Below are 14,808 nucleotides of genomic sequence, written 5' to 3'. Positions count from 1 at the left end.
TAGTTGTTTTACAGTTATTTTGCTGAGGTTTCCAAACCACGTGATGCAATCACAAACTGGGATCTTTGTCTTTTTTGCCAAGAAGTAACAAAGGAGAGGCTGACCTGCCCTGGTGATTTTGCTGGTAAATCATCAAATGAAGCTGCTAGGTATTCAACTATAGCGGAAAATTTAGTAAAATTTGAAGAAATAGAGTCACTACCTTCTGGGTTTAAAATAAGAAGGCTGGATGAAGGACAAGGTATTAAGCAAACATTTATGGATAAAAAGGCAAAATATCATAAAAGCTGCTCTTTGAAATTCAATAAAACTAAATTGAACAGGGCAATTGAAAGAAAAAAGAAGAAGAAAAGTGGGAATCAAGATAAATCGGACATATCTGCATCAAGTGAGAAAAATACCAGATCAAAGGACTCACTTTCAGTCAGTCAAGGTGGGTGTACATTGTGCTTCTTTTGTGACGAACCAGTGGATGAAAAATCACAGTCATTTCGAAAATCACTAACACTTAAAATTGATAAACGTGTGAGATCATGTGCTTTTACTCTTCAAGACCACAAATTAATTGCAAAGCTAAGTGCTGGTGATATGTTTGCTCAAGATGCAGTGTATCATGCAACATGTCTTGTGGCCCTATATAATCGTGAAAGAGATTTAAAATTCAGATCAGAAGAAGAATACGCTCATACATATATAAAAAAAAAAAACGCATTAGCATAACTTTTAGTGTATATTGAAAGTATTCTTGATGACGACGAAATTTCTACTGTGCTGCAGTTGAGCCATCTCAAGAAACTCTATTGTTAGAGAATTGAGCAACTGGGTGGTGACCCAAGTACAGTGCATTCAACGCGGCTAAAAGAGAAAATACTTAGTTATTTTCCAGAACTTGAACCCCATGGCGCTGATCGAAAAGTTTTGCTTGTGAGAAACAGTGATATAGGAGAGAGCCTCAAGAAAGCCTGTTCTCATGATTCTGAGTTAGATGCCATTGTTTTATCTCATGCTGCAAACATAGTAAGACGAAATATTTTTAAACATCCCCAGTTTCAATTTAAAGGGTCATTTGAGGATAGGTGCCAAGAAAACAGCGTACCAACAATATTGTTAACTCTTATTGAATGGTATTATATGGTCCTAATATTGAAAACAAAGCGGATTATATGTCCCAAGTTTGTCTCTCTCTTTCACAGCTTTTATCCTTTAATTGTTTTAAAAAACGTAGAAAAGTTTCACAGCATTTAGTCCATTCTCCAAATAGCGAAACGCCGCTACCCCTTTTCGTTGGATGTATGATTCACTCATATACAAGATCAAAACAAATAGTTGATGTGTTGTTTGAATTAGGACTTAGTGTATCTTATGACAAAATTCTCTGCCTCTCAGCGGAATTGGGTAATTCTGCTATAATTCATTTCATGAAAGTAGAGGCAGTCGCTCCCTTGCATTTGAAGAAAAATGTTTTTACTACAGCTGCAATTGATAATTTCGATCATAATCCTCATCTACATCATCTACTACTTCATTTCATGGAACGGGAATATCACTGTTTCAGCATCCAGATACTGAAAATTTGGGTAAAGAACAAGTTGAAGAGAGTGTAGTGCACAAGGGAAAAAAGTTGATAAAACTCCCAGAGAGTTACACTCTAGTCAAGCCTATATTTTCCCCAAAGATGTAACACTCTCCACCTAAAATTGAGACGATAGCACCATTAGAAATTGGGAATGCTAAAAATGATAAAGAAAGTGAATGGTGTGAACACGTTTACCGTACTACTGAAAAAGAAGATTCACATCTGACTTTATATTGCACATGGGCATCATATCATGCTTCTAAAAAAATAAATGAAAGTCAACAACCTCCGACTCAAAGTGCTCTTTTGCCTCTTTTCTCTGAGTATTCTAACTCAGTAGTAACAATAAAACATTGCATTGATGTGATTAGAAAATCTGTGTCTCACCTCAATCCCAATCAAGTTCCAGTCATCGCTTATGATCAACCGTTATTTAGAATTCTAAAGGAAATTCAATGGACCTGTCCAAATTCTTATGGAGAAGATACATTTGTAGCAATGTTAGGAGATCTTCACATAAAGATGGCCCTTCTTAAGTGTCTTGGAGACATTATCAAAGGAAGTGGCTGGACAACTGCTCTAGAACAAGCTAGAGTTTCAACTCCCGGGTCTGTGGACGCGTTTCTGAAAGTGGTACACATAAAGAAGACGCTTCGTGCCTATCAAGTAACAGCATGCACAATTTTCAAACTGAAGAGCGACGCCTACAAGCAATATCTTGAATCGAGAGAGGACAGCAATGAGCTCTTATCTTTTAATGAGTGGTCAGAAATTAGATGCAAGGAAAGTCCCCAGTTTTTCTTCTGGAACTTTATAATAAAAGTCATCCTTGACATATTAACATGGGATCGATCTGTCCATGAAGGAGATTTTCAGTGCTATGTGAGTTCTTTATCAAACATTTTGTGGTTGTTTTTTGCTTTGGATCATACTAACTACGCCAGAGCTGTTTCAGTTCATCTCAGAGATATGAGAAGACTTAAAGAAACTCATCCTACTATTCTTCAAGAATTCTCCAAGGGAAAGTTCACAGTAAATAAAACTTCGAGACCTTTTTCTTTCATGCGTCTTGACGAAGCACATGAACATAATAATGCGCTTGTTAAGGGCGAAGGAGGAGCTGTAGGAATTACAGAGAATCCAGAAGCACTTCTTAGATGGATGGTCTCAGGGCCAGAAATATCAAGGGTAGTGGAGGAATTCTTAAAAATTATTAGCCTGTCAAGTTCCTCAGATTCAACTATTCATCATGAACAAGTGTCATCAAGTCAGATTCGATTTATCAAGGATGTTAGAAACCTGGCGGAAACAATAAAAGAAATGGGAAATCCTTTTCTGGACAGTACGCAAGATTTAGTTACCTTGGATTCACGTGTGGTTGCTGACGGAAATGTTACAAACTCATATAGAAACATGGAAGCACTTGGAAGAGAACAGAGCACACAATTCTTCATTGATCGTCTATTAAACTGTGAAGTTAATATGAATGAAACTCTGACAAAGAATAAATTTCCGCTTTTCAGTTCTCCAATTAGGTCGAAATGTACAACCACCCAACAAAATGTAGCCGTGAAACAAGACCGCAATCTTTTCCTTAGAATGTACATAGGATGTCGAGTTCGAGATAGCGACCTTTATCAGTTTTTCATCCATGAGCATCAATCATTTCCTCCATCACTGGCAGAGTGCAATGGAGCATTCGGTATGGAGGTAAATCAGACATAGTACCCTGTCTGGAAAAACTTATTTCTTGCAGTAAAGAAGATAGTGATGAACCTCATCAAGCTGGACCTGATGTTGAAATAATTATTCTTGATGGTGCAGTCATTGCGCACTTTTTGAGACCCGAAGCTACAGATTCGTTTGCTGATATGCCGAAAAGTTCATAAACATGATTAGAAATCGATTTAAAGGACAAGTGAAACGTGTTGACGTAGTGTTTGATACCTATAAACCAGATAGCTGGAAGATTTGTGTTCGTGAAAAGAGAGGAACAGGCATTCGAAGAAAAGTTGAAGCGAATAAAAATGTACCTAAAAACTGGAAGGACTTTCTTAAAGTTGATGAAAACAAAACAGAATATTTCTTTTATTGGCAAAATTTGTAAGTTCAGCAGAATATCCAGGAAAAGTTGTTGTCACTCAAGGAAACAAAGCCGTTAGTTCACAACCTGCGGATTTAAGTCGAATAGTACCATGTTCTCAAGATGAAGCAGACACAAGGATATTTTTACATGCAGCAGATGGTATAATAGAAGGGTATCGAAATATACAAGTTTGTACGGTTGACTCAGATGTGGTTGTGTTGGCAGTCAATCATGCAGCTAAGTTGGAATGTGATTGTTTGTGGGTATTGTATGGATCAGGAAAACATATGCGTTACATCAATGCTACAGCAATATCAAAGACACAGGGAAGTGAGAAAAGCTCTGCAATACTTGCTTTTCAAGCTTTGACGGGAAGTGACACTACATCTAAATTTGCGGGTAAAGGTAAAATATTAGCTTGGACAGCCTGGAAAGTTTATGATGAGGTTACGTCGGCATTTCAAGTATTATCAAGTGCTCCAGATGTAGAAGCCGTGAAGACAGTGTTTCCAATTGTTGAAAAATTTGTTGTATCGCTATATGACCGTTGCAGCATAGATAATGACATAAATGTAGTAAGGCAAAAGATGTTTACACGAAAGAATCGTGAGCTTGAGCTTATACCTCCAACTCAAGATGCTTTGCTACAGCATTTACTTCGAACAGCTTATCAAGCAGGACAGATTTGGGGAAGATCACTTGAAAAAGAACCTGAACTTCCATCTCCAAGTATTTACGGATGGACACAAACCGAGGAAGGAAGATGGATACCTCGTTGGATAACAACTCCACTAGTCAGTGAGTCTTCAAGAGAGATATTGAAATGTAATTGTTCCAAAGTGTGTTCTGGAAAGTGTAGCTGTTTCAAAGCTGACTTACCATGTACAGCTCTTTGTAGATGTGAAGGATGTGAACGTTGAATATAGGTACACTAAGAAAGACTGTAAATTCCAATTTTACTTTCCTTCATGTTTTAACATGAAGTAAAATTCTCAACTTTGTTGCTATTTGATATGTTTTATTGTACAGTTTTGGTATTGCAGAAATCTTATATTCAAACTTCAATTTCCACAAGCTTGACGTGTAAAGTTAGAAAGATAAACTTAAAATACTTAATAGTGCTATGAATTCCATTCTCTTAAATCAAGAACAGACCGTCTGATAGTATTTCTAAGCGTATATTTGCAATTAGTGACCTCAAGAACATATATTTTGATACCCATCACTCTATAGTTATGGCATTATTTTAAATCTGGTCACATTGTGCGCCATTTAAACTAAATAAACTAAATTACAAACTAAAATATACAAATGTGTAAATTGTTCATTATTTGGTCAATAGTAATTAAAATAATATTGTCACTTGCTCATAAAGAGAAAAATATAAGCTATTTTCAAGAAAAAACGTCTTTACGAGATTAAGTTTTCAATATGGCCGCCATTATGACAAGAGCGCCAATTTCGATTGGCTCCACCCCTAATATTGTTGTTTACACATCAATTATTGTGTACTGTAAATTTCTTACTTGTATCATAAAGTGCACGATCATATGACCGATTCTCCTGACTAATTTAATATCTCTATCTGAAGTTCGTTTTAGAGCTTAAATTTTCGTGTCCAAATATTGTAAATAACTCTTATACTGTAAAGAAAACAATGCCAATATTTCCATGTATTTAAACCTACCGTTCAAACAACGTGTCTTATTTCTCACACTTTGGTAACTGGACTCCCTTGTGTTCTGAACGCACTAGATATAAAGAGTTCAATATAACTTTCTTGTGCATTCATCATTTTTAAAAAAAAATTCTATTGAGATTGTACACTACTTACGAGTCTTTCGTAGTGATAGTCAGTCACTGTAATTGATGTATTCCTATTGCCAGTGGTATACTGAAGCATAGCATTGGTTAATAAATTCAGAGACAGAATCACTGAGCTATGCCATTTATATAATGAAGACAATGCAACGACATTCTCTGGGTCAGTAAAATTGGCAGCAACAATATAACGGCGCCAATATTCGTATTTATCCATTTCTGCTCCATTGATAAGATCTTGCGTCACATTCTTACTTGAGTGAACATTTGCGACTTGCTCAACTAATTTGCGATAGTAGCTTCCTGGACCTTCCTTGCCAGCATGTTCGTCCTCATACAAAACGTTCGTATGACCGTATTTACTGATTGACGCTGTCTCAGGAACTTTTGCATAATACTTCTCTGGAAATTCAGTAGCAATGAGAACCATCAGGATTATCCATACAGTAAGAATTGCAATCTGAATAAATAAGAAGAAATATATGACACTTTATAAAATATGAACAAAATAATGGTGAAGCAAAGAAAAAATATCATAATGCTAAATATTAAAATCATATACTTCGATACATGGACACATTATTATAAAGAATTATCAAAATATTTCGCTAATAAAATTAAGCTTCTTCAAGTAAATGAAAAAGGTATATTACATTGCTAAGGACCACAATATTTGTGATAATGTCACATGTTAGTTACAAGATAGATTCTAAACATCAATTATTTCCGAATCCGTTAAGAAATAGGTACAATAGTAACCACCTACTACAGGCATGCTCTTCTGTAATGAATGCACAAGTCAACTAGATTTTGCCAAAACTACAGGAAAATATTCCAAAGTACTTTTTCACGTAAGATGGACAAATTTTTGAGCAGACTGTACATAATTTCTGAATCTTAATGGATTCATGTTTCTTCTAACAATGTTAAGGTTTATGTCAAGAAAATTTCCACTCGTATAATAATGTGTCCAATTTTCTGAAGAAGAGCAATAACATCAATCACAAGTACTGTATTTGAGCCTGATAATAGAGAAGAAAATATACTGTGGGACAAATATCTGTAGCACTCATATACTTTTAAAACTACTTTAAAATTTTGAGATAACTTAAATTTACAATATGTATAGTGAATTACTGTAAAAGAACACAAAAATTACACCTAACCTGAATTCCAATAAAAGGACAAATATTTCACTAGATTTCTCTGGAGCTGTGACTTCATATTTTACAACAACAATTTATACGATGAAAATGATGTCTCTTATTTCAACAAGGTGATAAGAACATGTTAGATTCAAATTTGTTTTATATCATTTAACATTTTTTTCCCATTGGTACAGCTTCCATAAATGTTGTAAAGCACTCAGAAAATCAGTTCCAATATTTTCTCAACACCTTTCGAGTTAGTGTTCCTATTTTTGAACCATAAGACGAAAAATATTATATCATATGATGAAAATTTTTTTCATCTTATAGTTGAAAAATAAATCATCCCCACATTTGTTGATATATATTTCTTACATGAAGTCTTTCTCAATCTTCTAGCCCGTACTCAGTAAGCAAGAATGAAATCCAATCAAAGCGAGAAATCTGAGCGAAGCTATTTTGATGAAGTATTCATGAATATCTGAAATGTTAGTGAATCCTTGTTTTTCCATTCAAACATTATGATGCCAATTACCAGATTTTTTCCGAGCCATCTTCTATTAGAGACCGTAAGTGAGTGGCAAATGAGTAAGAAACAAGTTAGTTAGGTATCTGTCTGATATTTTGCTAACTCTTCGCAATACCAAGAAAAATATATGCATCAAATTCGAAATAGATATCGAAATTACTACATAAAGCACAGAAGCAAGGATTGAAATTATAATGTTTAAAAATAAGATTGTTTAGGTATGTATATTAGCGTCTATATGTACAAAAATATTGGAGAAAAGTATCTAAACTTATAAGTATTCAAAATGATATACGTCATACTCTTGCACGAAATATGTTTTTTAATAAATAAATAAATAAATAAATAAATAGACATCTACATGTTTTAAGTGTGTATTTGCCTACAAATTATGGTCTTACTTGCAATAATCTGAATCAATATCAATAAAGTTTACAAATAAAATTCAACATTATGATATTTATATGTATCTCTATTCTACTTATTAAAGAAAAAGTAAAGTATATCTCAGGAACTCTGATTTAGAACAGTTTTAAAAAATTAACATAAAGAATTTATAATTTCTATTTTTTTCTACAGAGAGCAAATTAAATGTTTGTTTGTAGGCAATGCATGGAAACTTCAAAATATGCCCAGTTATAAATTCAATAAGTCTGCATGTGTACCAGCGAGTTATTACTACTATTACTACTAATAATAACTACTAATACTACTAATACTACTAAAACTACTACTACTAATACTACTAAAACTACTACTACTAATACTACTAAAACTACTACTACTAATAATAATAATAACAAGAACAATAATAATAGAAAATTAATCAATAATTATATAAATCTGAGAAGGGATTTCCCAATTAGCCTAGAATCATCTCTACTCAAAACCTCTCCCCCAGCGAGATTTCTGTTGATGCCAATGATTTGAATATGTCTTCTGAATGCCATCATCAATATGATGAGCTTATTTCAATTCATAACTTAAGCTTCTTTAAGCCAAATGTTTCTTTACGCAATCTTCTTTTTTTTTTTTTTTTTTTTAAAAAAAAAGCTGAGAAATCAAATTTAAAGCTTGTAGTCTTCAAATAAAGAAAAAACTTACCAAAGGTCCAAACGTAAATTTTCTCTTGTATGTGTATTGCATCTTTTTTCGAAGCATGGCTCTAAAACGCTGAATTTGTAATTTTAGTCCTGTAATTTTATTTAAGTTTTCAGCTACAAATGAAATAGAGTTATATTTTAATGAGAAAATAACTTAATAATACATTATACATTATTTGTATCCTTTTCATATTTTGTATAATTGACATATTGTAACTGTACTGGACAAAGATAAATTGTTTTTAAAGAAAGGTTATCATTAAGACGACACATTGTTATTTGAGTTCTGTAAATATTGTTTGAAACAATACTGTTCAGAAGAGAAATAACAACCAAGTTCGGGGACATAGATCTTTAAAAATTCAGATATAATCAACACAGAAAGACAAATACGAAATAAAACCTTAAATTCGAACTTAGGTTCCAGATATTATACAGTGTTAATTATAATAATCTTGAAATTAATATAGCCATTTTTAAAGTCGTCCTTCTTCATTCGAAGCATTGACAATATTAGTAAATAAAGGATATTAATAAAGATTTAGTTAGCTTTACTAGATTGCTTTCTAGTAGCAGCAGTGTTTATTCCATCCATTTTGCGCATTTATATCGGACATATTTAAAATTACAAAAATCAATATAAGTTGTACATAAATAAATACAGGGTGTACCAAAAAGGACTCCACAACTTTGAAACCCATAATGATTTATTCGTTTATCTCACTGACATGGTTTTGGTGTCATTTTGTATCAAAATAAACCAAGTTTTTTTTTTTTTTTTTTTTTTTTTTTTTTAACCTTATAGCGAAATAATAAAGTGTGGCTTTCATTGGTGATGCGGTACACACCCCATCTGAAAACTCACTTGCTCTACAACTTTTTCAGATATACAGGGAGTACCTGAAGATTTGTTGTGTCTTATCGAACATTCAGTTTCAATAAAACACTTATGCCACTGAAAAATAGTAAGTCTATTGAGAGGATCTTCACCGTACTTTGTACGAAAATTACGTTGCACAGTTGTCGCAGACTTAGATTCTTCAAACCAAAACACAGCTAGCACGCTCGGGACCAGTAAAGGCAGCCATCTTTGCCACAACTGCCGCTAGCGCTTGCGGTGGCTTCTTTCTGAATTAGTGTACTACGTGAGTCAAAACTTGATGTATTTTCCTACAAAATGACACCAAAACTATGTCTTTAAGATAAATTAATAAATCAATATGAGTTTTCAAAGTTGTAAAGTCCTTTGTGATACACCCTGTATACAAAGAGTTTTATTTCGTTCTTGAATAATTATTTTATGTATTATTTTGAAAATTGCTGGTACTATCTTACAAATTATTTCTCTTTCTTTAATCAGTAACTAAAAAAGAAATGTTTCAGTCACTTTCTTTCAGCAAATACTTTCTTTAACCAGTCTCTTCTTCTTTATAATTTTAAGATTCTCAGCTAGTAAGCTGCACAAAAGCTTATCTCAATTGGGTGCTATATTGTCAGTAGTTCTCTGTGTTCCTCAAAATGAAAATATCCTTGAATCTTTTGTCATGACTATGAATTTTACTATTTACTATATAATTTTCCTTGAGATCTGGCAAATTTCCAATAAATATACACTCTGCAAAGGGAAGAGTTATCAGTAACTATAATTCTGTTGTTATATTTTAAATACGATTGCACTTCTTAAAAATTTCTTCTAAAAATAATAAAGTCAAAAGCATCAAAATAGAAAACTGTATTTTCTTGTAAGAATGTAGCATCACTTTGATTTTTCTAGTTTGGTAAAAATATTCTAAATTGTAAAGTTCAATGTTCGAATGTCAATTAGGCCAATACACCAGGAACAAGGAAGAAAATTTAGAAGATAAAACAATACGAAGGCATTATATTCTAAGTGAATGTAAATGCTAACGCGTAAACATGTAACGCGAAACTGCTAGAAAACACTGACAGTAAAATTTTATGTGTGTTTTCAAGGAATGCTTTGTAGAATCACGAGTTGTCATAATTTCGTCTTATGCACACATATTGAGCAAGCCATGAAGTGACAAACATTTGATGTCAAAATAATAAAGAACGAACCCAATTCAAGAATAAGATTAGCAATGAAAACAAGGAAGTATGAATTCATATAAAACAATAAAATTTGGATGATTGAAGACTTGGTTTTTCTTCGTCTTTCGTCGCAAGTCTTTCATCATCAATCGGACTGTATTAAATTTCGTCGGCATTTTGTCACCATCATCGGTTCAGGACTTTGACACTCAGTCCATCACTTTCAGTTTTCAATACAAGTCTTACAACTTCTGTAATTGTCTTTAATTTGCTGTAAGCTCTGATCTCAACTGTAGTCTGAACATATCAAGCAGTGACTACAACCGTCAATTACTTCTCAATATCGAGTCATCACAGTATCCAAAGAGAACAGACCTAGAAGTGTCTACAAGTTTATCGCCTCTAAAAACAACAGAAATCAGCGCAGGACGACGTTGCTACAAGGAAGCAAATTAATCAAGGTTAGTCTTGTTCATATCGTCGCATGAGAACCAGAGCAACGTAGCTCCATTTTCGTTGGTTTACAGGTGAGTGGACAAAAATATTATTTGCTTAGAAAGATGTGTTATGATAAGATGGTAGGGTAATTGAGCTACATTACAACAGATGATCGACAAGGAGAATAGATGGTGTTCCGTTCCATTTACACCAAATGGGGCTTTCAAAATTATGTCCAAACATGAAGAAAACGAAAACCACATTTTTGGAGTTACGTTCCTTTGGTTCTCATACGACGATATGTGATGTTGCATTCCATGGCAAATTGTGTATTCTGTTAAGTCACTTGAAAACACACATATAGTCAACACCCAGAGAGAATTGAAATCACATTAAACTTATTCAATTGCATTCATGTTTTTCGTTTGTACACTACACAGCGAATCAAATGGGGTTAGGATGATTGGAGTTACTACTTATAATAGAGTGTGAATAGAAATCGCTCACTGTCATTGATATTGGAAATAACTAGTTTTCTTGCCCCTATATCATACCAAAGAGAGAAGGAAGCGAAAATAGTCACGACCTCTGTGGCTATTATTATTCCAGAGAACAGCAAATATAATATAATCGACATCAGTGTCATACGCAACAGGGAGGTTAAGGTTTGAACCCTTCTTGAGCAAGATACTATGTAAAAATAAACATTTCCCATATTAAGATATGTATACAAACACCTAAAATTACAAGAACTTGGAAGCTTGAGGCTCCTTATTGACAAACTTTTGCGTATGCCACTGTTAAATTTTCATTCAAAGACTCAGAATATACTCTCTTCATACTAATCGCTGTTCCCACAATTTCTACCCTTGCGCTTATTTCATTCTCACAATTCATTTATTCACTAATAATTTTATCAAGGTTCTGAATTGAAAACTAGTCACCTGTCCTATTTGCTTCCCTCGTACTTTTATATTTTATATGTACACATCACTCTATTCCGATTATCATTGCTTTTGTGAAAAAAGTTTCAAGAAAAGACATAACAAAATTTGCAACATTTGCTTTAATAGAGAAGATTATTTTTTATACAAATTGCCGTAATATATAACCGAAAATGAAACCAACTTCCAGCAGATTAAGAAATATTATTTCACAAAACTTCTTTGGTCATGAAATGAAAAGAAATTTTAGTGATGTAAGTGTAAGAATATTAAAAAAGAAATAAAAAAACTGTTGTACCTTGCAGTATCTTAAAATGGTTTCTGGATTCCACGAATTCTCCCAGTTTAACTTTATTTGTGTTCTTGCGTTGATTTAATCTATGTAAGTAGCAGCAATCAGACAAGTTTATACATTGGACTTCTAAAATTTTATCGAATGAATAGAGACAGATATTTAAAAAAAAAAAAAAAACTCTATTTTGGTAGAATATGGAAGAAATAGAACGTCGTATGACCTTCGTCCGTGTCAAGTTATTGCATTGACGTACAATGGAGATTCTCCCGGTTAATGCAAAAAATCAGGTAAGTAGCATATTTCAACAATTCTGCTACCTAGATTTTGTCAGCAACTACACTTTTATTTTATATTTATGAAACTTTCCCAACGCGAAAGTAATAACTGCCATACTTACTATTCTGACTAATTCCTTTTTCACAGCATATATCTGGTATCTTTTCAGTAGAGTGTTTTCCGTTGTTTAATTCGTCATCTTTATTTGTTTCCCCTGCTCTGTTATTAAAAAGAACATTTTTTAGTTAACATTATATATATATATTATTTTTAACATTATTTTTAGTTAACATTATAATTAGTTAATATTGCAATAGAAAATACTATTTTCTCAGAATACTTATAATCACATATAAATATTTGTTGCAATGAAAGATAATCTAGTCCAACTTTACCCATTACTCTAACCTCCTGATATTACTCTAACTTCCACGGATTCGGAGAAATTCAACGCCGTTTGTCTCATACTTCTACTGAACATACTAACCGAAATATGGGCATGAAAATGGTCGTAAACAGAAAGACATGTGATCTACTTGACCGCCAGTCCAGTACGTATGCATCTGAAGTGTCTAACAGATTAGTCTTGGACACGGATCAAGTTGCGGTTGCCGAGCTATCGTACTAGTTCATAGGAGGCAGTCATAGTGGTAAGAGTGAAGACAATGGTGTTTACAAAGCAGAAAAAGCAGACATGATCTTGATCTATGGAGAATGCAGGAAAAATGCCTCAGAAGCTTGTTGTGTGTACGCAGATAGATATCCAGAGAGACCGCAGCCATCCCTACGTCTTTTTGGTAAGATTTTTGTGAAATTAAGGAACGCCAGAAGTGTAACATCACGCCAAGGTGTGCGGACCAAGTAAATTACAGATGAATTGGGTGCAACGAATGTTCTAGCCGCTGTTGCTATGAGTTCACATTAGTTTCCGTGATATTGCCAGGGACAGTGGTATAAGTTTGCGAAGTATATTATGTATTCTGCATACACACATGTTTCACCCACATCATATTTATATCCATCAGGAACTACATGAGACTGATTTTGTGAACCATGCTCGGTTTTCTACATGGGTGTTACGACACGACATTAAAGATTTGTATCGTATCCTATTCACCGACTAGGCAACCTTTTATCAATCATGAAAACGTTAACCTAAGGATTATGCACTATTGATCTGTAACAATGGTTGCTTTTCCAAGTGAAACGCCAGCGCCCATGGAATGTTAACGTCTTGTGTGGAATAGTGAATGAACATCTCCTTGGAGCTTTTATCATACTTGAGATATTAAATGCTGACCGATTCATACACTTCCTAGAAAATGAACTGCCAACACCATTAGAGGACATGCCGCTACAGACAAGAAGGGAAATATGGTATCAACATGACGGGTGCCCAGCACATAGTGCACGACGCACTACAGCATGTTTCAATATGTTTCCCAATCGGTTGATAGTACGGGGAGGATCTGTCAATGGCCGGCTCGTTCTGCAGATTTGACGCAGCTAAACTTTTTTCTCTGGGAAAAACTGAAGGACATTGTCTACTGGGATGTGCCAACAATACCAGATGATATGCAGCAACGCATTACTACAGTCTACATGCGATGCTACATTCTGTGGAACGAACTTTGCATGTACACCTCTATGCCTATATCATAGCGAGCGGCCACCATTTTGAACATACACTTTGAGAGACTAGCTTTACGCTCATTACATATGCCATTCTCTATTCTTCTTCGACATAGCGTCATGCTCACTGTCATTACTTTCTGTACACTGTCAAATAAATGGTGCTGACAATGTCTCATGCTTTCTTTTTCCCTCTCGAACGCCATACGTTTGTGTTTCTTGGTCCTTTCCCATGACTTCTGTTACTTCATATATACCGAAATACTAGCGACCAAGTGGGTCACATATCTTTTACAACCATTCTTTCTGTTTTCATAAAAATATGAATATAAAAATATCTCACAAAAATATTTACCTAAGAAACACTTCTTCCATAGTTGTTATTGAAATCCCGATTCCAGCAATACCAATTCGTTCTTTGTCATCTTCAAGGTATTTAAGTAATTCGGGAAACTTACTCAACTGATCGGACGGTAGATGATAGGTCAACATTGTGCTGCCATCAGCAGAGGTTCTTTTGGATTCAGGAATTATTCTTTGAATATTCTCTGTAAGGTTATTTGTGACACACCCAATCTCCTTTGTAATATTTAAGTTGTAACCCGTACCTGTAAGACAAGAGCTAATATTAATATCACCTATCAGAATACTAAAATACAAACGTCATCTGAAAATATTGATTAAATATTACTTTTTATGCAATATATCGCTTATTTATTCAAGATTTTAATATGTATAACATCTTTGCAAAAATATTGCTTATGAATATTGAACAAGTCTTAACATTATATATATATATATATATATATATATATATATATATATATATATATATATATATATATATATATATATCACTTCTGCTGACATATATACGTAAAAGTGTTTATAAGTAAAACTTAGATGCT

The 14,808-nt window shown here is 33.7% G+C and overlaps 1 protein-coding gene across 1 annotated transcript in view; it reads right to left on the bottom strand.

Moving 5' to 3' along the window:
• Positions 1 to 14,808, bottom strand: part of LOC145694715 (phospholipid-transporting ATPase ABCA3-like) — a 142,578-nt gene that overhangs the window by 42,417 nt on the left and 85,353 nt on the right. Inside the window, exons 14-17 of the mRNA XM_081771245.1 lie at positions 14,256 to 14,508; positions 12,390 to 12,487; positions 8,265 to 8,377; positions 5,497 to 5,943 (exon numbers count right to left, since the gene is read on the bottom strand). Of these exons, the coding sequence (XP_081627371.1) occupies positions 5,497 to 5,943; positions 8,265 to 8,377; positions 12,390 to 12,487; positions 14,256 to 14,508 (911 nt within the window). The remainder of the gene's footprint in view (positions 1 to 5,496; positions 5,944 to 8,264; positions 8,378 to 12,389; positions 12,488 to 14,255; positions 14,509 to 14,808) is intronic.

The sequence above is a fragment of the Thermobia domestica genome, chromosome 9, assembly GCF_964235325.1.
Source record: "Thermobia domestica chromosome 9, izTheDome1.hap1.1, whole genome shotgun sequence".
Taxonomy (NCBI): domain Eukaryota; kingdom Metazoa; phylum Arthropoda; class Insecta; order Zygentoma; family Lepismatidae; genus Thermobia; species Thermobia domestica.
The sequence above is the reverse complement of the archived record's forward strand: the minus strand, read 5'-3'. Positions and strand labels throughout refer to the sequence as shown.